General features: G+C 33.0%; 1 protein-coding gene across 2 annotated transcripts in view; it reads left to right on the top strand.

Moving 5' to 3' along the window:
* Nucleotides 1-21,948, top strand: part of LOC145267064 (ras-related protein Rab-11B-like) — a 118,560-nt gene extending 96,612 nt beyond the window's left edge. The window contains exons 4-6 of one of the 2 annotated variants that reach the window (XM_080123018.1): nt 6,642-6,835; nt 18,764-18,844; nt 21,004-21,948. In XM_080123018.1, the coding sequence (XP_079979144.1) occupies nt 6,642-6,835; nt 18,764-18,844; nt 21,004-21,143 (415 nt within the window). In that variant the 3' untranslated portion in view covers nt 21,144-21,948. The remainder of the gene's footprint in view (nt 1-6,641; nt 6,836-18,763; nt 18,845-21,003) is intronic. The other variant, XM_080123019.1, reaches the window with a different exon arrangement.
* The last annotated feature ends 1,684 nt before the right edge of the window (nt 21,949-23,632 follow it).

Genomic DNA, 23,632 nt, shown 5'->3' on the forward strand with positions numbered 1-23,632 from the left:
GTACCGTTTCTTAGTATCCGTAACCACCACATTGATTACCAGAAAAATGGGCTTTTGTTCTTTCTTCACTAGTTCCCAATTAAACCTAAAAAATGGGTTAATCACAGGGTGGCTGTGAGAATTTTTAGGGGTTCATAAATGCTACAAACACATTGTATCCTCACCACATGCAGTTTATTATTTGGGATTGTCCACTGTGATTCGCCAATTTTAAAGGTTCGATTGTGAGCTATCCGGTTACTTGGCTTTACCTGCTACTTGCATCCTTACATTAAACAAAACAAACAAAATAGTTTCAGCTAACTTAAAGAAACACCAGAAAACAGCAATACCATTTCTTAAATGAACAGGAAGTCAAAATAAAATTCAGGATTTCCTGTTTATGGTGAAGTCAAGTGACTCCTCTACTCTGTCTGGAAGCGAGGCCCGTAAAACTGCCCGTCTTTGAGGTTCGATTGTGAGCTAACAAGGAAAGAACCAAACTTTTTTTTTTTTTTTTTAAATTTAAGTTCAGACTATCAAGAATGTCTAGGAACAAAAAAAAATTCAATTTCCAATAGTGCCACATGTTTTTTGGGTCGCCTTTAACCAATACCCAAATCTCGGCTTAGAAGTTCAATAACTCAGAAACAGTTCATTTTCAGAGGTTTTGAACATGATTTTTGGATTCCCCATGTCAAAAACCTTGTCCATGCAAATTTTCAAGGTTCTATCTAGTCTAGAAATTGATTTTGCCCAAAAACATTATTTTATTTTCGCAAATTTGCGCCTTGACGCAATATACGTAAAATACCAAAATTGCGATATTTCCGGAGTTAAAAGCTCAAATTTTCAGGATTCCTTAGTTTTTATGATACCAAAATACAGTGAAAGTTTGGAAAAAAATCTGAGATAAGGGTGTCAAAGATGTTTTTGTTTTTTTTTCTGGATGATTTGAGATGGAATTACCCTGCATCAAGTGGCTTCATGCTTCGCCTGGAGCGATTTCTGTTTAAAAAAAATAAAACAGCAATTCTTCCCCATTTTATTAGAAATGTCGCTCATGGAATGCAAGGAGTAAAGATGAAAAGAGATGTGAGAGTTATGAGGCTGCCAAAAGTGAACTCTGGATGCTCTCCTTTCTACTGCATGAGTCACCATGTGGTGCAGGCCAGGGAAGAAGCCAGTTCAACTTGATCAGGGCAACACTATTACAGCAACATTACTCTAGTTAAAGACTTTCTAGGGATTATTTAGTCTTACAAAGATGTTTATTAATTTTTTTTTTTTTTCAACTATGCTAATATATACATAGTTCAAAAGATTGAAATATGTATATATAGCAATAAGTAACGATACAATTACTATGCTATATATATATATATATATATATATATATATATATATATATAGAGTTCAAAAGATTGAAATATGCAACTATGCTATCTATATATATATATATATATATATACATACATAGTTCAAAAGATTGAAATATGGAAAAATGTTATAGGTTCTGCAATCTCTCTGCATTCGCTGAGGTTATTAACTCTAATCCATTTTTCTTTACCTTTTTTTTTTTTTTATGTAAAATGACCTTTTACTCTTCACATCAGACTTGTATTTGATGTTTTTGCGGACATAATTTCAGATTGTTCCGTCTGACCTTTCAATCCTTTAACTCTTTGCGAACTTTGTAAATGAAAGATCAATCAACTTTTTTTTAAAAGGTTTCTTTCAAGTTAATGATGACCACGATACTGATTTATTTGTTACTTTCACAATATATAAAGTCCAAAATTATATTCTTGCTATAGTACAAATAACATGTCCTTAAATACAAATACTTTATACACACATGCATATATATATATATATATATATATATATATATATAATGTGTGTGTGTGTGTGTGTATTATTTTTAAAATGTAATTATCCGCGTATATATATATTATAAATAATATATATACCGCTCCCCATGTGGGGGTACCAAATTGGTTAAAGGGAAAATTATTCCCAACTCGCATTAAGGTAAAAATGCACTTTCGTAAATAATTGAATTTATTCAAAACATATTGCTAAAACCAAAACACACACACACACACACACACACACACACACACACACATATATGTATATGTATATTTATATATACTAGCAGTTTGGCCCAGCTTTGCTCGGGCTCTATGTACTGGGAATATATGTGTGTGTGTCTAAAATTTCAAGTTTTTACACCCAAAATTGGCTAAATAGTTTGACTGCAATGGTCATATCTTTTTAACTTTGGCTCCTTGGCAGCCAAATGTTTGGCCAAAACCGATTAAAAAGCTTGCCCTATGTCTGAATACACTTTATGTAAAATTTTGAATGTTTAGACCAAAAATTGGCTGAGTAATTTGGTAGACTGCAGAGGTCAATTTTTTTCTTAACTTTGACCCCAATTTTGACTCCTTTTAACATTTGTTTTGAACTCAGATCAAATTAAAAAGTTTGATCTATGTCCAAGTAACCTACATCTAAAATTTCAAGTGTTTAGACTCTAAATTGGCCAATGAGTTTTCGTAGAATTTTCAAAAGTCAAATCGTTGAACTTTGACCCCTTGGCAGCCAAATTTCTGGTAGAAAATTGATTAAAAAGATTTTCCCAAATCTCAATACCTCTTAATGTCAAATCTCGAGTTCGTAGACTGAAAATTGACAGTAGTTTGGTAGGGAAATGTACACGCACACAAGTTCACTTATTTATATATATATATATATATATATATATATATATATATATATATATATATATGAAATTACTCAAATACCTGTCCCAGGACGGGTAAAATTAATCCTTCCTGAACAATTTTGCACCACTTTTGTCTTAAGATTAAAATGAATATATAATGCTACTAAACCTTTGGTTTAGAATCCTTATTCCAATTTTGATCAATTCAATTTTGATGTTAGAAAAAAACTTAAATTGAAACTAAGAATCTTGATTTGTTGGTGCATAATGATCATGGAATAAATTTAATGCAAATCTGAAATCTCTTTAAATGGAAGATTGTGCCCATATGTTTCATAAACTTCTAAAAATATCCCCAAAAACTGAAGTTTGATTTCTTTTACTGCTATTTCACACCTTACGAGGCACAGTACCACTTTGATGTAAAGGGATATAATTTGGGACTAAATTTACAGGGATACTCTGCAGGAAGTTGAGCAGCGAGATCTCTGCTCACATTACATTTGAACTTCTGCAGAAGGGAATTCTAAAGCCTAACAGTTTGAGGGAAGAAACTATTTGAGTAGAGGGCTTTCCAAGATCTAGGGGTGGAATTTTGCTGCTTGTCAGTGTTAATTAGGGGTATTTACATTGAGGGGGTGGGTACAAGTTCTTTGAGATTGTCAGAACGCATTCCATTAAAATACTTGTAAAACAGGTACAGAGATGCAACATTTCAGCGATGGGACACAGGTTGGAGCTTGGTTACTAGTGAGGGACCTATTAGGTGGGAGGCGTTTTTCGAATCCTGTCTCAGAGCAAGAGACTAGTGGCAGAGGCACCAGCCCAGGTGTGATAACAATACTCGATGCACGGGCAAATAGTAGCTTTGTGGAGAGGTATCAATTATTAAAATTACACAAAAACTCAAAAATATTTGAATTTTTGTGGACGGGCTTTCGTTCACTTTTTACCCTCTTTAAATTAAATTTTATCCAAATTCTAATCTCCTATGCCTAACGGTTGTGGTCCAAAACTCATAATGATCAGTTAATTAGTTTAGGTGTGAATCTTATACATGCCAATATATAAACATGTGTAACTTTTTATAGAAAGATTTAATTTGTTCTATTATTTCCCAAATTAATTTGAAGTTAATGAATAAACCAATAAGTCCTGTCTGCTCCTCAAATGGGGCTATATTGTAGTTAACTTGTTTTTGTGGGTCAGAATTGAAGAGGCGAATTCTTTTCCTGGAAAAAGCTAGTAATGAAAATCACCACATCCATTTTAAATTAAACTAGCAGGTCGCCTGGCGCTGCCCGGTTATAAGATACACATAAATATATTTTAATTCATGCAGATTTTGTATTATTATAGAGCCAATTCTCTACTGATTATTATATTGTACCCAATAGTAATGATTTCAAAGGTAATAAAAAAGAAAATAACTTGGCTGCCATCAGCTAGAATCGAAACCAAAACATACAGCTTTCCCTCTTGTCTGTTAGCGTATGACCTAAATCCATATGTATAAAAAAAAAAAGTTTAACTTATAACTTAATTAGCACATGCGCAGAAAGAAATAGGGATACTTGACTTATGCCAGGCTAAAGTCAATGTTTTTACTTTTGAACTTTGACCCCTTGGCAGCCAAATTTCTGACTGAAAATCGATCAAAAAGATTTTCCCAAAGCTCAATACCTCTTATGTCAAATCTCTAGTTCGTAGACTGAAAATTGACAGTTTGTTAGGGGAAATGTACACGCACACAAACCATGAAGTTGGTAATGAATAAACCAATAAGTCTTGTCTGCTCCTCAAATGGGGCTATATTGTAGTTAATTTCTTGTTTTTGTGGGTCATCAGTCCAAGCAGTTATTTTACCAGCTAAAAACCAAATCAAAAGTCTGGGGACAAACAATTAAGAATTTGGTAAAGAATTTCCACACACACACACAGCCCGGGCAAGGTCATTTGTGTGTGTGTGTGTGTGTGGGTGTGTTTGCTCAAACCGTTTTATCCTAAATGCTACACAATTATGCACAATGTTGAAAATATGCATAAATAGAACTGAGCATAATAATTAAATGAAACCAATCATCCAATAAGAAACCATAAAAATGTATAATTGAAAAGTTTTTAATATGCAAATTAATTAATCTTTACTTAATCTCTTGCATATTCATGACTGAGTATATTAAGAAGTTCGTTTTAATAATTTTTAAATAGAAAAAGTTTGTCTTTAATATCAATGTCGGAACGATAAAAAAAAAACTTTATAGGTGTATAGATTTTAGATTTGAACTGGAATGTATATAGAGATGTGTGCAAAACAGTAGACTTCAATGGTATGGCCACATTGAAATAATGGATGAGTTTTGAGGTTAGTTGATGTAGAATAGTTACAATGGCATCGGGGGGGGGGGCTGGTAGGAAATTATAAGGATGGATTCAAGAGGAAGGAATAAGGACCTGACCAGAGATAAATTAGTTTGGAGGTCAGTTTCTGAAAGCCATCCAACACATGCCAACATGTAAAACAAATGTTAAACCAAATGTGATGATTAACTACATGGTTTTTAATTTTCTGTAATTCAGAGTTATTTCCAGTTGGAATATCCTTTTGAAGTTTAAGTATACGACCCTTAATCTCCAGTCGTCCCTTGACATGTTTGTTTTCTAAAATGTGTTTGGTAAATTATTTTTGCATATAATTTTAAAACGTACTAAGAAAAAATGTCTGACCTATTAAATCACCCATTGAGCTCAGATAAAATTGTTTGCATCAAGAAAGTGAATTTGTTAAGCTATTAAATTTTTAAAAGTAAAAACAATATTAATCAGTTTCTATTTTGTATACCATTTCACTTCTTCTCTACAGTTCTGTATTGAATAGTATTACTGCTTGTAGTGATATTTTTATTTTCTCTTTATAAAATTCTATTTTTCCCTTATGCACAACCTGGAAAGCCAGTGGATAAGAGTTCTTATCGCCACACTACAAAAGCATAGGTTATGCTAGACACAATGAAAATCATCTGAAAGTTAAATCTCTACCAAGATGAAACCTGGCTTTTTTAAAGCAATTGTTACATTGGTTCTTTTTGTATGTAGTAGTAGCACTGGGACTTATCAGGAGATTTGTGGAAGAAAATTGATATGTACACCAGAATCTTAGGCAGCATCCGATGAGAGCAACTAGACGTACACTTTCCTTTGATTTTAGCTCTAATCAAAGACAACCTTTTTTTTTTTTTTTTTTTTACAGTGGTCACCACTTATCAAGGCCCGGAAGCCACTCAGGGATAAGGGTTATTGCAAGTACATTACGTTAGTGTGGAGATTTGATGAAGTATTTACTTAAGGCGCGGTTCATTAGGAACTTGTTAATGTTGGACTTGAACACATCCAAGTTGTAGTCAGGTGGGAAGCAGGCAGACGGAACAGAGTTCCACAGGCGTGCAGTTCTAAGAAAGCTGGTTACTACTGAAGAGCTAAGGATGAAATAGTCAGCAATGTTTTTTAGTGAATGTAAAACAAGGATGTGGCTCAGTGGGAAGATTGTGCAGAATCTTATCAAACAACTAGCAGAGGACTCGTAATGCAGTTGTAAAGACCTACTAGTTGTGATGGAGAGCAAGATGGCTTCAGTCGGGAAGATGTGTGATACTACCACAACTAGATGATGATAAACCACCTCTCTCACTTCATGCACTGATTTGGTGAACCTAAATGGATTGTTTATTTATTTATTTTTTTTTTTTTTCCTACCAAAATATGATGTATGGTTTATATGGTATCTCGTGTAGTTTCTGATGTTTAGTCAGTCATATGAGACGGGGGTGGGGGCATATTTTTACTTTGTGTAATCATTTAATTATTTTCTACATTTCTTGCATTTTGATTTAATTTTTTTTTCTTTTCATTTTCTTTCTCTCTCTCCCAGATACTACAGAGGCGCTGTTGGGGCATTATTAGTGTATGACATTGCCAAACACCTGACCTATGAAAATGTAGAAAGATGGTTGAAAGAATTGCGGGATCATGCAGATAATAATATAGTTATTATGTTGGTTGGCAACAAAAGTGATCTTAGGCATCTACGAGCTGTTCCTACAGATGAAGCAAAGGCATTTGCAGGTAAACACATTTCTCAGCCTCTCTTTTTTATTTTATTTATTTATTTATTTTCTGTTATACAGATGCATAAGTTTTGCTTAGCAGGGTCGCAACGTTACTGATACACATTGTGGTAATAATCGATCAATCTATAAATCTTTCATGGTTTAAAGAGCAAGCAATAAATGTTTCTCGGAAAAATATTGGCTTTTTTTTTTTCTTTTTTTTTTTTAATAAATCAGCCTTTCGATTTATTGCTAAAGTGAAAATAAGAACACAGACCTAGTAAATATGCTAATAATATATAGATGTTTCATATTTCTTTTAATCCTTTAAATTTTGTTCTAATAATTATATTTATGCTACAAGAATGTGACCCATTCAGTCACCCACTGAGTTTGGGTTAGATTATTTAAATCTTTCCCACTCTGTTATTTTCATGTTCCACCTTTAAGTATTAATCCACCCTCCCGTATTTGACTTTCTTTCTCGAGTTATGTTTTTTTTTTTTTTTTTTTTTTTTTTTTTCCCCCCCACCATTTTGGTTGTGATTTCTCAGCATAAAAGCTTGCCTAATCATCCCACTTTCACAAAAGCTTTTTCTCTCAAATCAGCTAATTCAAAATTTAAGAAGTCTATATAAAAACTGTTTGCCACATCTAGTAAAAAATTAATTTTTGACTGATGTTACTAACGTTTTTTTTTTTCTTTTCATCTCTTCTAGTTTTCTTTTCTTCACCCCCTCCCTATCTATAAGCATTCGCAACCGTCAGGTTGTAATATACACAATTGATAGAAATTAAGACTCCCAGGCGGTGCTGATGTTACCCCCCCCCACCCACACACACACACTGAGATCTAAACCATAGTTCAACAACACAAAATTAACCATTCTCATTTTATGGCTCCTTAAAATTGAAACATCTATATATAAAATGCAAAATGTGTGTTTGTATGTCTCGCAAAAACTTTTGACATGCACGTTTTGAAGCTTGATGTTTTGGACGACAAATATTGAAAAATTGGCGAAAAACATTCATTCCTTCATTCTCAACTGGGCAGTTTTTGTACAAGGAGGCTTACGCAATATGATTTTTTTTTTTTTTTTCCTTTTAAAATAAAAACGGAATTTTACCGTTCGCTTAAACTTTTTTTTTTTTTTTTTTTCCACAGCTCTCTCCTCCCAGGCTGCACCCATTTTTTTTTCTGGTTGTATTGACTTCTTACTATATCACTTCTCCACACCCAAGCAATACTGGGTACCTCTGCTAATGAATAATTAAAAAAATAAGAACTTGTCAAAATACAATGGGGGCTGTGGGAATATGGAGTTGCTCTTTAGTTACCATTGCTCCTAGGTTCACTTTAGCATGTAGTAGTAATACCTGTTAGGGCATCTGGTGCTATCAGATATCGGGCTGTCTGAACATGCTGTCTTCTTGACCAAAAATGCACCAAACATTCATGTTATTGTATTTTTCTTTTCCTTTGCAAAACTCAATCATGTTCTGCAAAGTCAAAAACAAAAACAAGATTTTTCTTTCTACAAACAAATCAGACCTGACCCCATAAATATTTGAAGATATAAAGAATTTGAAGCATGAAGACTTTTCCGAAATTACATTTAGCATTAAATAACTCGAAAAGAGTTGATATGCCATAAAACAAAGCCACCAAACTTGTCATTAAACTTTTTTGTTTCTCTTTATATTTAAATCTTATTGAAACTTTCCACTTAATTAGGGTTCGGACAGGCTTGACATTGAAATTTGAGCTTTGTCTTGAAAAGGCCTTGAAAATCTGTATTGAACCCTGTTCTGATTGTCAGTAAAGCGGTAGAATTTGATTATGCAGACCTTTTTTTTCCTCCCTCGTTTCAGCTGATGTAACCTCTTCATTCCTTCAAGTGCATCATTTCGAACTTTAGAATCTTTGACGGAATTGAGAATCCATTAGAAATTTTCAATTCAGCCCTTTGTTTAATACATGGAGGTAGATTATTCTTGTTCCATCAACCAACATCAAGTAGAAGTGTTAATTATTTTCATTCTTAGCTATTTTATCAGTCCTCACCTACAGTAAGGATTGAACCTTCAATCTTCAGAATACTGTCACATAGATGTAATTGGTAATTTCTGCCTTTAACCATTCATCATGGGTTCATAAGGATTCCCACCTTTTGAAAAGGTAAACCTGGAGAAAGTCGAAGATTACATTGGCCAAAACGTTGTGAAAAATAGTGAAAATTGTAGTTTGAATAGTTACGATGCAAATTATCAATCTTATTTTTCAGAAATTTGGAAACATCTGTTATATTTCTCTTAATCTGTCTGTTCGTTCCACTTTTTCTCAAACTATTATTCCGATCTGGCAGTAATTTTGTATAGACATCTATAATGTAAATCTCACCTGTCTGTTTGTATGTATGTATTGCAAAAACTTTTGACAGAGACAACGGATTTTCACAAGATATCGTTTTGAAGCTCGACCCTTCAGACAACAAATATCAAAAAATTTGCTAAAAACATTCATTCCTTCACCCTCAACTGGGCACTTTTCTATGGGAGAGGGGTCATTTTTTTTTTTTTTTGCCAATATTTTCGAAAGTCATTACCCCTTTTCGATTGTCTAGCCTTAATTTAAACCTACGTCACTTCCGGTTTGGCGATGTGCACAACAGCTAGCACGTCAGGGTTTTTTTTTTTTCTCCTCTCTCTCTCTCTCAACACACACCTCCAAACACCCAGGCAATGCCGGGCACCCAGGCTAGTTGATCATAAGATGCATTGAACAAAGAGAAGGTCGAAGGTTACATGAGTAATCAGTAGTAGTTTGAATAGTTACAATGCAAATTTGCCTCTCTTTCAGAAATTTGAAAACCTCTATTATATTTCTCTTAATCTACCTGTCTATTGTATGTTACACTTTTTCTCAAACTCCTAGGCTGATTTGGCTGAGATTTTGTATGGACCATTATGATAATTTGCCGCAAACGAGGTATTATGGTATCCGTTTGATACATGGTTAGATTAACAGGAATTTAGTATTTAATACAAAAATGAGCACAAATTGAACCATATTCAACCATCAACTTGTCAAAAATCACTCATCCTAAATCAACGGGCTAAAACTTTTGCCTACTTTTAACTTTTGCTAAAAAGTGTAGTTTTATTCAATAATTCCCGAAAATACTCCTTCCTCCTCCCTTTTTAATAACCCTCTTTCTAAATACATCTAATTCCATCTTAACATGTTATTTTAATCTCCTCTGTTAACTCGTACCAAACTTATGACTAATTACACAATGTGGGTTGAAAATGTCTTTGCTTCAGTTACTCAGTGACCACACGATTGTTTTGGTGGTCATTGTGTGTTTTTGTTTTTCTTCTCTTCCCCCTTTCTCTCTCTCTTAACAAGATAAAAATGACCTTGAGGCTCTGAAATACCTCTCGAATCACAATTTTTTTTTTTTTGTTTCCTAGATGATAGGTTAATCTTTGCTTACACTAAACCCAACATTGCCATGAATAAAAACCGTTCTTAAAAGCAGTAATTTTCAGGTGATCTCATGTCTTTGGTAATTTCATGGGCAGGCAATAATCCACACACACACACACCCTCCCACCATCTGCTTTTCCGAAAATGGTTTGGCGCAGTTGTTGTTTCATTAGAGATATTGCATAATGATGTTCTAATACAAATTCTTGTTAAGCAACATTGTCCAGTCAGTATCTGATGGGTGACCTTTTTTTTTAAATATCAGGCACTGTATGTGAAAAAAATAAATAAATGAAATATGGTCATCTTCTTTAAACACATGCAACTGAATACTCTTTGTAAATTTAATTTCCTAGAATCTTCCTCCTTTGGAGGAATTTGACTCAACCCAACGACGGGTTATGATGTACTTTCTTCACTTTAATACTCTTGGAAAAGATATGAATTCATTTCTCCTCTCTTCAGCATTGCGTAACTTTTCTTTTTTTTTTTCCATTGAGTTCATGTCTTTAAAATAATAAAAAGAAAATAATTCTAGAGGTTTTTTGTTTATTTATTTATTTACGGCACTTCTGTTGCATTCTCTCTTATTTTCTTTGTTTGGACCTATGTAGTTTTTCTTCATTGGAATTTGTCACTGATGTTGCCAGACTAGACTGTCTGAAAAGTTTCCTGACCAATATTGATGTCTTTTTTTTTTTTTTTTTTTTTTTACTTGCTCTTTTCAAAACTCAATCATGTTCTGCAAAGTCAAAAACATTTTCTTTACAAAACAACCAAACCAAACACCATGAATAATATTTGGAGACATAAAGATCTTAATGTATAACTTTTCTCCCAGGTTAGCCCACAAACACATGGACATGTACCCGACAGGTTGGTCTGTTTTCCCAAATCTGCTTCATGGGACCAATTAATGTAACAAGGCCGCATCTAGTCCTTAAATGCAGCGGCTAACCTTAAGTTCCCATGGCCACACTTTATCTTCGTCTAGTGATGGATCCTTCAAAATGCAATCAGACATTTACTTATCACTGGAACTACTGCTCTTGTGCTCAGAGCGCACAAAACATACATGACCCTTAGTCCATGTGGCAATATCTTTAGCAAGTTGACTGGCCATTTGTCGTCAGATGCTGTCGCTTGAGTACTTCTTGCAGGTGCTTTGGTGAATGGCTGGTTGTGATGTCAGCGCTGTAAATAACTGGGTTTTCAAATCAAAACAATTCTATAACTCAGATCATTTTTTTTTTTATAAACGAGAATAAATATTCATAGTGTGTTTCAGGGTATACTTTGTGCAAAGGAAAGTTAATTCTTCGAGTTCTTAACGGTTTTAAGATGCAGGATCTTTTCAGTTTAGCTTCGTTCGGAGAAAGAGCTTTTCAACAGCTCTTTTGGGGAGGTTATCTAACCCTGGGCAAGAGCCCAAAGCTGCAGTAGGCCCTCTTTGATGGTCAGCAGAAGTTCTCCTTTTTTCGTTTGGCAAACGCAATGTTTTTTTTTTTTTTTTTATGGAACCTCAATTCTGACCACCATTTCTTTGAGATTAGTATTTCCACCTCTATCATTTGGAAATTATCCTTTCTCCCACATTGTCTTTTTCTCTTTTAAACTCTTTTGTTCCAAATAAACTTTATTAGCTATGTCTTTCCATCATTCGAGTTAATTCTTATCAACTAAAAGGTGGGTTTGTCACTTTAACATAAAACATGTGATCTACTAACGTTATCTTCATAGATGTCAGGGCAGACTTCAAGATGTCAATGTCGACTTTGCTGAGAAATTTTTTGTCTACCATATCAGCCATAAAAACGCATTCCAGACTTTGGAGAAAAGAATGTCTTGAACCTGGTGACAAACACACCCATTTTACTCTTATCCTGTAAGCAAGGTGAATTAGTATTATCTGCAGCAGTGTTACTTTAAAGCATAAGAACTTATTCCAAAAGTATTGGATTCAGCATTAAATAACTCGAAAAGGATTGAAATGCCATAAAACAAAACAACCAAACTGGAATCTGTCATCATTTTGCCATTTTTAACCTTGTTAAAATCAGAATAAGTGCAAGGCATAGTTTCAGAGATGGAGGTTTATTAAGAGAAATATGTTAAAGAAGTGACAAGTACAATTTACACATAATGCACGATTAACTAAACACAAGTGAGACAAAATGCTACTTTAACTATTGAAGAGTCGAATAGACACCCATCAGGCCATGTGTGAAACTCAGTTATTTTGTCCTTAGGACATTGTTTCTACGACTGCCTGCGTCCAATCGAAAATAGATACGGATTCAAAATCACTTCTGGAAATTTTCTATTAAAAATATCAACAACAAAAAATTTTCACAGTTCAATAAATTTCTCATGTTTGGCTGTTTTTCTGTGTGCAATTGTAATGGATAGTTTGTGTGAAAAAAAAAACAAAAAAAACTGACGTTCATTCTTTGGATGCAGGGATGAGATTTTACTGTGTACTTTTAGATTATCTTAGCATCCCTGTCACAGCTGTCAGCAACCCTCTCTCATCTATATATATATATATATATATATATATATATATATATATATATATATATACTCCTATAAATTCGTTTTTCTTTTGTGCGTATTGATATTCATATTAAAAGCCCTCTTTTCTACTTATTTGAAAAGAAAATACAATTTTCTTATATGGGTTATGGAATTGCATTCACTAGCAAAAGATCTAGCTAATTTGCATATTCTTTTAAACATTCACTTTAATTCCCTATTAGTTGCTTTAGTTTTATAATAAATCATCTTTAGTTAATTATTACGTGTAATTATAATAATGCAGATATTCTACATGATTTATACTTGCATAATATTTGCGTAAAAAGTTTATAGTAAACACAAAATTGTTTCCATATATATTTATGTATACGTATATATTTTTGTTTAACAAATTTTGCCTACCAAATTCCTCCTAGAGTTTTTGGTTTACAGACATGAAACTTCATATATAAGGTATTTGAATCCATGCAAAACTTTATATTTGGGTTTTAGCCCTGAAAAATCAGTGCAAAAGTGAAAATTTAAAAAGAAATTTGCCAGGTGAAGGTCAAACGCCAGCATTACGAATGCATGACATAGTAGCTATTAGTTCATGTTTAAATTTTTAGCCTTGCAGTAAACGTGTTTTCATAGCCCAGACATTGACGGCAGAAGCAAAATAAATTTTATGGGCTGAACGGTTTGGTTTTGATTTTCGATGGTGGCGCATGAGTCTATTTTTAAATACTTTTTAAATCATTACTATATATTGCATCCAATCTATCTATATATCTATAAAAGTGAAATTGTCTGTGTATCTATCTTTTTTCTCTGGTAGTTAAGGAAGACTATTATAGAGAAAGACATTACTTTACATATTCACAATTTTTAATATATACATAAGCTTATGAACAGTACATAGGGCCTGAACAAAGCCGGGCAGAACTGCTAGTATATATATATATATATATATATATATATATATATATAAACTGAATTAAAGGAATAAATTATAAGATGGTCAACATCATGAATATTGGAATATAGTTTTTTGTCATTTATTCGCTATATTGTTCTGTAATTACATTGAGCTTCTTAAATAAGGATTGGTATATATTATAAGGAAATAAAATATATTTTCACAGAAATCCGTGTGTGTGTGTGTGTACTAGCATTACAAGTGTATGCTGTATTTTCGTGGACATCGGCAATATTACATTCCTAATGTGCTTCAACAAGTTATATCTTTTTTATTTCTTGGTCAATTTTTAAAAGAATTACGTTGATGAAAAGAATAAAATAAGCATTCCAATGGTGTTAATTTATTTTTCTTTTATGCGTTCAATGTTTTTATGCTCCAAGTTAAAAATGAAACCGATAAAAAAAATTATGACAACAAAAAGAGAAGCAGTTTTTTCAATATTTACATTTCATATGTTACGTTTCGCAGGGTTAAATTTGATTGGATATGGCTGAAATTTTACAGGCTATATAAAAAAAAGAAGTCCATCTCTACTGGTGTTTGATTTTGATTTTTACAACTACAGGAAGCAAAGTTACAACCGAGCAAAGCTGATGAAGAATATTTCAAAATTGATAAGATAAATCGGCATATATCCTCTATTTTCATATAGAGAATAGTTTCAGAATTATTTTCATGTATAATATGTAAATATTTGATAATTACTAATTGTGCGGAAATATCTTTAAAATGTTATCTTTTATAGAAATTCAAATCGCTTAAGGGGAAACGATGACAGTGATGGTTATCATATTAACGAGTTTGTATTCTCTTAAAAATCTAGAAAACTTTTTTTCAAAACGAAAGCAGAGAAAAAAAAGCTTCATTTTTTTTTTTTTCTGAGTTTGTTAATTTATAAAAATTAAGTTTTTCAAATTTGATTTCCATACAATACTATTTTGTTTTTAACGCTTGTAGTACACATGTACTACAAGCGTTAAAGAACAACAAAATGTACTAAGTACATGCATTTGTTTTTTTTGTGGTAAAAAAAAACAAATATATAACAAATAAAAGGTATTTGTGCACTTATGCTACCATGCCGAAATAATGTTATTTAGAAACCCATTCTTAACATTGGGAAGGAAGGGTGTTTTGTTAACTATTCTATACTTTCACCTAAAAATTAAATAAAATATATTGTAAAACTTGAATTTATTTTGAACTCATTGTCAAGACCATTTTTTCGAATCTGTAAAAACAAACCCGTTTTTTTTTTTGTTGTTGTTTTTTTTTTAACTGAAGATATTTAAATAATAATAATTAGGCAGTTCGATAAAGAATTTCATTGTGATGCATTTTGTAAATTTTTACTTTGTTTCCACCTTAATATTTTTCTTTAAAATGATTATCTTTTAAGGTTTTCGGGTATGCTGAAAACGAATATCGCATTTAAGTTTTCTGCAAATAAGTAGGTTTCCGGATATTAAGCAATGTCATTTCTTATGTTATTGCTGGTGGTCATCTTTGTACGTGTGTTTGCGCATAGTTACTCGGGGTTAGGTTTGCACGCTCGCGCGTACCAAGATAGCCACCAGTGATAACATAAGAAATGACATTGGTTAATATCTGGAAAACTACTTATTTGCAGAAAATTTAAATGTGATATTTGTTTTCAGCATACCCTAAAACCTAAAGAAAGTAATAATTTTAAATGTTAAGGTGGAAACAAGGTAAAAAATTGTTTTCTTTCTTTGTTTACTAGTTGAATTTTCAGTAAAACAACAGAATAGAAATGACAAAAATTACCATCAACTGGTGAATGTACAGTTGTTGCTTATCAGGATTCTTGGTATCCTGGTACTGTGAAAGCTACATCAAGGATTCACGTAGACTACGATTTATGGTTGGATCTCAGAAAACAGGGGTATATTTTGGGCCAGATAGAGAATTTACAAAATTGAAACTTGGACTGGTCCCAAAATGCATAAGTTCTTGTTGACTATGGTAATTTCCATCTTTTACAGAAATCCAAAATCTATATGAAAAATATTCAATGTATTTCTAAGATTAATTCATATCTACTCAATTTTTTTTTTTTATTTTGAGGGGAGTAGTAGATACCAGCCATGAATGCTCTTTAGGCATTTAATGGCTACACCCAGATTAAGCTGTTCTTTGGTGAGGAGGCAGGAAAATGCCTGCTCTCAATAAAGCTATATTAAAATAGCACTATAATACTTAGTTTTGTTCATGAATAGACACCCACTGTATGATACCATGTGCCAGTTTAAAAACTGAAATTTGTACATCTGAATTTATAATTCATGGCTTATGGTAAAGAGATACATCAAATTTGACTGCATAATAAGAAAGAGTACACAATTTTACATAAGAGTGCCAAGTTTCATGAGAATAGCTTGAAAAATAAATAAATGGTGGCGAAATTAGCGAATTTCTTGAAATGTTGAGGTCCATAATTTAGCCCACATTTTTCTAAAGACAAATGTCCACGGAAAAGCGTAAATTTTGGCACTTAAAATTCTCATAATTTTTTAACTACTGATGGCATTTACATAATTCAAACAGTTTTAAGCATCTTTTACGAAGCTCTTTTCATGCAAGTTGATAAAATAACAATCATCTAAAAAGAAAAAAATCAACTTGTAATGCTATATATATGGTGAGCCGAAAGTAGATGTACAGTAAAAAAATATTTAGATCACTACGTACAACTATATGCAATAAGACAATTCTATTAATGAAAATGAAACATTATTTATCAACGCAAGTGCGTAAACTGTTTTCCTTGATTTACACAGCTTTGAAGTCTGCCTCTTCTACTTCGCCAAACATTTTCTACTTTTGAAGTTGAGTTTTTTTTTTGTCCCACTGACATTGATGTTAAAAGCCTACTTTTTCTATTTAGAAATTATTAAAACAAATTTAATATACTAAATCATGGATATGCAGGCAACTTTATGAAAGTTGATTAAGTTGCCTATTCCTTTAAAAAGCAAACTTTTATTTTTTTATTTTTATTTTTTTTTAATAGTTTCTTATTGGATCCTGACATTGCTTGTTTATTGGTGCCTGGCGTTGCCCAGGTGTTTGGAGGTGTGTTGAGCAAAAAAAAAAAAGTGGAAGTAGGCAGGCAGGCTCGAACTCGTACCGCGAAGGAGAAAAAAAAGAAAAAACATGTCTTCGCTGTTGCGCTCATCGCAAAATCAAGTGACGTATGTTTAAATTAAGGCTAGTCAATCGAAAAGAGGGGATGACTTTCGAAAATATATGGGCCAAAAAAAAAAAAAAAAAAAGCAACCCCCTCTTTGTAAAAAAAAAAAAAGTGCGCAGTTGAGGGTGAAGAGATTAATGTTTTTACTCAATATTTCGATATTTGTCGTCCAAAGGGTCGAGCTTTAAAAATGATACCGATCTCGTGAAAATCCGTCGCCGCCTTTGAAAGTTTTAGGCAGATGTGCAAACATAAATTTAAACAGATTTTTGCCCTTTATATTATAGACTAGTGGGGTGCCCGGCCTTTCCCGGGTGTTTGTAGGTGTGTGTGTGTGTGGGGGGTGTGTTGGGGGCGGAGATAAAATAAATGATATAATAAAAAAAAAAAAAAAAAAAATGTTTTTTGGCAGGTGGGTAGGATCGCCGGGTACCCCCACTAGTTTATAATATAAATCTCACCGGTCTGTTTAAATGTATGTATGTTTGTATGCCTCACAAAAACTTTTTGACAGAGGCAACGGATCCTGAGAAGATCAGTATCATTTTGAAGCTTGACGTCTCAAATGACAAATATCGAAAAATTGGCCAAAAACATTAATTCCTTCACTCTAAACTCGCCCATTTTGTACAAGGAGGGGTCTATTTTTAAACTGACATTTATTTTAGCAAATCCTCATCACCATTGGAATGCCTTTGGTTAATTTCAATGCTTTTGACTTCCAGTTGCGTCATGGAGACATTTGGCTAAAATGTCAGATTTTCTTTCGCTTTCTTTTCTGTCTGCGTCACGGGCTCGAGCCTACCTCCTACCACTTTTTTTTTTTTTTAACACCTCTCTTCACCCTGGCTGCCTACTGTTTTGATTCCTTCCTTATGCTACTATCATTTTTTCTATTTTTTAACACCTCTCACGGGTTCAAGCCTGCCGGCGTACTACGTTTTTTTGTTTGTTGCTCAACACAAACCTCCAAACACCTGGGCAACACCAGGCTCCCAGGCTAGTAAATTTATTTAATAAAAATCTCATTATTAAACTCTATCCTGTGGTGTTGCCTTAATTCATGGTCATCTCCTAGCATTGCTCCCAGGTCCACTCTAATCTTGAGTACTAATACACTTCAAAGTCCCCTCTATGGATTAAATGGAATCTGTTCTTGATATTAAAGTGTATATTGTAATATTATCCTCCGTTAAATGTCCGTTGTCTTACACGCTGGCATGTGTTGGCGACTTTTGCAAATTGATTTTCAATAATTTCTATTATGAATAACTAGTTATGCTGAACAGTATGAATAAACATGTAAAGCATAAAAATGGCTACTAAAATGACAAAAGTTGATACTGTTTTGTAATTGTTAAGCTGACACCATTTTAAACTCCTTTGTTTTTGTTTTTTTCCTTTTTCTGGTTATCTTTACGATTAGTGTTTCCACTTCACTTCCGGTTGCCCCATTTTCCATGGTAGGAATGGTTTTTCTAAATAAGCCCCCCCCCTCTTTTTTTTTAAATGGGGAGAAAGGGTTTGCTTTACCTTTTTCTGTACTTTCACCTAACAGTTTAATAAATAAGATACTGCAAAAAAAGAAAAAAAAAAAAATGAAAAATGGAGGAAGTGGAATGGAAACAATAATTGTAAAGATTACCTTTTTATCTTTTCTGTTTTCCTTTTCTTTCTTTCTATTTCCTTTGTTTTTCTTTTTCCTGCTTTTAATGATCATGCTTTCTTTCTTCTGCAGAAAAACACAACCTATCATTCATAGAGACATCAGCTTTAGATTCAACTAATGTGGAAGCTGCCTTTCAAAATATCCTAACAGGTACGTATTCAGTTTTTTTTTTTTTTTGTTTTTTTTTGCTTATAGAAAGACACTCCTCCTTCAGGTTTATTCGTTGTGCTCAAACGGTAACATTTCTCAAAAAACATTTGGAAAGCAACACTGCCAGGAGCTGACATTATTTTATTTTTTTCTTAGATTAGTTGCCATATTTAGTTTGTATTGAGAGTTGGATCTGAATGTAGATATCAATAAGTTTATTTTTGATCGCCAAACTTTCACAAGAAACACTCGTCTAGCTGAAACCACTATCAATAATTCCTCCCACTCTTTATCTGTGCCTAAACCTAAATGTAGATTTCATGAACAAAGCTTCTTTCTTAGAATTGCACGCCTGTGGAACTGTCTTCCGTTTTCCAGCTGACTACAATATGGCTGTCTTCAAGTCCAATGTAAACAAGTTCTTGATGAGCCGTTCCACTTAAGTTAACAAATTTACCAAATTTCCATTGACTACTGTACACTCTTAACCCTTATTCTCGAGTGGCCTCTGGGCCTTGATAAGTGGATATGCCTATGTAAAAAGAAAATTCTTTTCGTAGATTTCAAGCACTTTGTTTCTGAAGGATACAGAGGTTCAAGTTGTTGAGGAAGATTATCATCTCTTAGACTTGAGTGGTGGTTTAATATGCGACAGCACCTCAGCGTTATTCTCATTCTGTACTTTAATAGGCAACTGTACACCTTTGCTGGCTATAGTCTGTCTATAAACATATTGGCAAAGACAAGGAGGTTGCCAGGTCTCTACGCAGATGCCTTAAGATTTCATCAGAATCTTTAGTCACGCTTGTGGGTGACAGACTAAGCTACTTTGGTTGTACTTATCATGAATTGACATTCCTGGGGTATGGAAGCTTATCATTGTTTAAGTGTCTCACAAGTTGGGCAGAAGAGTACCATTAAGATTTGTATATTTTTCTTGTACGGCATAATTATGTTGTCCAGTCGCGTCAAGCGGCCAAGTTCTGGATGAGGGACGATTGAAACTCCTGGATTAGTACACAATATTATCCCATTGACTATCGTACACTCATTAACCTTTATCCTCAAGTGGCCTCCGGGCCTTGATAAGTGGTGACTCCTTTGTTTTAAAAAAAAAAAAAAAAAAACATACCGGTTCCCGCTGGATCACTGAAGTCAAGCGATGTTGAACCTGGTCAGTACTAAACGGGTGACCGTTTTGGACTTACAGGAACTGTATGTACTCTCCGCTTATCTCGACATTGTTTCCTGTCGTCCTGCCACTGGATTGAAACAGTGCCGATTCAGGAGAGGTGTGGTTAGGATTGTGCAACCCTTGCCTCATAATTACAAGCGCAGCTGCCTCGACAGAGGATATCTTTTCTTTTGAGAATGAACAGAGGCATCGGGGCATATTTCTGAGACTACCACGTTGAGGAGTTGGACTTTGGAGTTCACAAGCAAGTTCTCGGAACAGTTATGCGTGGATTGGCTTCGACTAAGACTCTTAATTGATCATTGTCAACATCTGATGGTCGACCATTACGCTCATCATCTTCAAGACTCGTCGCCGCCACCAAATTTCATAAACCACTATTGTGCTGTGTCAAACGCTTTGTTGATATCACAAGCTGTTTCAGCGGTTTTTTTTTTGGTTTTTTTTGCCTTATTCCACAAAAACTAACTAATACTTTCTGAGTATTAGTACTTATTAACTTCTCAGTTTTACGCTTAAAATACAATGGACATTTTTTTTATAGAAATGTTAATAAACTCATATTTGTTGAATGGTATTGGTTTTTCTGTTCAAACTAGCCGGGGTGCCTGGCATTGCCCAAGTGTTTGAAGGTGTTTAAAAAAATTCTCAGTGACATCTTAGCCACTCTGTATACTTAAGACTTCTACCCAAACATGGCTGATAGAATGAGAATAATCTACCCCCATGCATTAAAGGTTCCATTCAAAATTCCATACAGAGTTTAATACTTTGAAATAGTTGTAAGAACGTCTTAGATGAGGACAGTTGTTTCAAATCTTTTGCTATTCTTGGGTAGATTTTACTGTAGTTCTTTTTTTTTTTTTTTTTCTCTACCTTATGTGTTTGACCTCATCATCGCTTCTCCTTCATAAAACATATTGATGCTATTTTTTTTTCATTTCTTTTTTCTCTCTATCCGCAGAAATCTACAAAATAGTTTCCCAGAAACAGATCCGTGAGAGCCCAGACGATGATAACTCGATCAGCCCAAATGTCCAGACGATCACCGTTGCTCCAACAGACACTTCTGTAGGGGTCAAGAAGCAATGTTGCACTGCGTAACACGATTGAAAGAAAGATGTAAAAAAAAAAAATAATAATAATAATAATAAAAATAAAATTAAAAATTAAAAAAAAAAAAATGCAGGGGAGGGTGGGGCAAGAACTGGCTGCAGAGACCAATTGGGCAGAAAACACTGGTGGGGTTGGGGTTGTTTTTTTTTTGTTTTTTTTATAATTTTTTTGTTAAGGGTGGGGGGGATTTCCGGGATGAAGATGACGAAGAGGGTAGGCTGCTGGCTCCAAAAGTGGGGAGGGTGATGATGGTGGCAGCAGCATGGACATCAACAACTCACAAGCACTGACTTTTCTTTCTTGGTTGTTTCCCCCCTTTCTCTCTCTCTCTGTACTTCTAAGCAGGAAACAAAAAAAAAAAAAACTCTTACAAGTAGCTAGTATAACTATCGCTGCTACTATAACTATTGTTAATTATTCTCCTCCTCCTCTTCTTCCTCCTGTTAATAATTATTATTAGTTATACTATTACTACTACTATAATTATAATTATGATGGTGACTACAGCAGCGACAGCCATGCTTCTTGTAGTGAGATGAAAAACCTTGCATAATCAGTGTTTTGTTTTTTTTTGTTTTTGTTTTTTTTTGTTTTGTTTTTTTTTTTTTTTTTTCAAAAATGTGCTGACTGCGTCTGTACATACATACATGCATACACACACACACACATATATATATATATATATATATATATATATGATCTTTGTGGCTTTACTTAAATCTGATCATGCAATCAAAGTTACTAAAAATAAAATTAAACAAAGATATAAAAATTGAACTACTGATCCCTCCAAGTGGTTTCATGTTGTCTTTTTTCTTCTTTTTTTTTTTTTTTTTCCATATATATATATACCTCTCCGATTCCCCCACCCACCCACCCACACAATTCTATTTCTAAGTTTGTATTATTTTTTTAATTAGGTCATTAAAAAATATATAATATAAATAAAAAAAATTAAATTAACTAATTAAAACAAAAAAAAAACTAAGGCCTGATCAAATAACTTTTTTTTTTTTTATTTTGTTGCTTTTTATAAGATTTTTATTTGATTTAATTAAATTTTAGGTGGATTAATCAGCCACCCCCCGGAATAAAACAGTCAAATCAAATCTTTTTTTTTTTTTTTTTTTAAACCCCTTTCTTTATCCAACCTTTTTTCTCAAATTTTTTTTTTTAATTTCCTAAAAAAAATTGTCTTCACTTATTTAATAAAGTCCTGAGCTGCTACAAGTTTCTTTTTTAGATTGATTTAACAATAAAATATTATTTTGAAACAATAAATTTCACCGATTCAAACCATTGCATTGCGTTGTGATTTGAAAATTGCTTTTTTCTGAGGAGAATCAGAATTTATAATTTTGACTTAAAATAAACACTCCTTTGAAACAGCTGTAAGCAAACATTGTAAATAAATGTATACTCTAGAGCTTATCTATTTTTGCTCCAATATTAAAAATTGTGATTGCACAAAAACTTTAACATCCTTCGTAGTAGGGGAGGCTAGATTCAATCAATGGTACACCAAAATTTATGCAAATTTATCCAGTATTTTTGTTTTTATGAAATAAAATTTCATTGGTAAATGATTTTCTTATTAATATGTTGAATTATGTTCCTTGATCATTGACCTTGATGTAAGCAGAAAATGGAGACATTTTGCTGTTAAGATGTGTTTTTTTTTTTTTTTTTATAAATATACTTGATAAATTTGTTAATTTTGGAGTGTTGTCTTTTTAGAACTAAACCCGTAAGTATATAATAGTTTTTATTCCATTTTTTTTTATTTTTTTTTTTATTATTATTATTATGAGCAAATTTTAATATTGCGATAAAAGTGAATAAGCACCTATGCTCCTTATTTGGAACTTGATTGGAGAATGCTTTGAATCGCTGAAATATACACATGCACACAAATATGTAGTAGTATTGAAATATTTTTATGGCAAGTAAGCTTCGCAAAACCTTTCCTGTTTCAATCTCTAAGGAAATTACCAGGCTAATTGTATGAATATGTGATTTGTGATTGTTTTTGTATCTAAGTAGTGTTAATGCTTACTAATTAACCAATCTCATTTGTTTCTATTACTCCCTGTCAGGCTATTTTCATTGACCAATTTGCTTGTCAATGAAAGTAAATACTCCTTAGATATAAAAGCAATCACAAACCATACATTCATGCATTTAACCTGATAATTTCCTTGAGGGAATGAAAGATGAACGTTTCTGTGTAGCTTACTAGATGTAAACATATTTTAATAATACTCAGCTCTTATATATTGAGCACAGTTGAAGTAAATACTGAATATATATATAAAAACTTACTAATATGTGCATGTACATTAAATAAAATTATATAAGGGGATAAAATCTGGTTAAAATTGGAACATCTTCAATAGAAATCATTGATGGTCATTTTGCCAGTGGATCTCCCCACCCTAACCTCACCACTGGGTAAAACGGCTGTCTAAATAATGTTT

This window comes from Euprymna scolopes, chromosome 42, assembly GCF_053919585.1.
Source record: "Euprymna scolopes isolate OS-2025 chromosome 42, ASM5391958v1, whole genome shotgun sequence".
Classification (NCBI taxonomy): Eukaryota; Metazoa; Mollusca; class Cephalopoda; order Sepiida; family Sepiolidae; genus Euprymna; species Euprymna scolopes.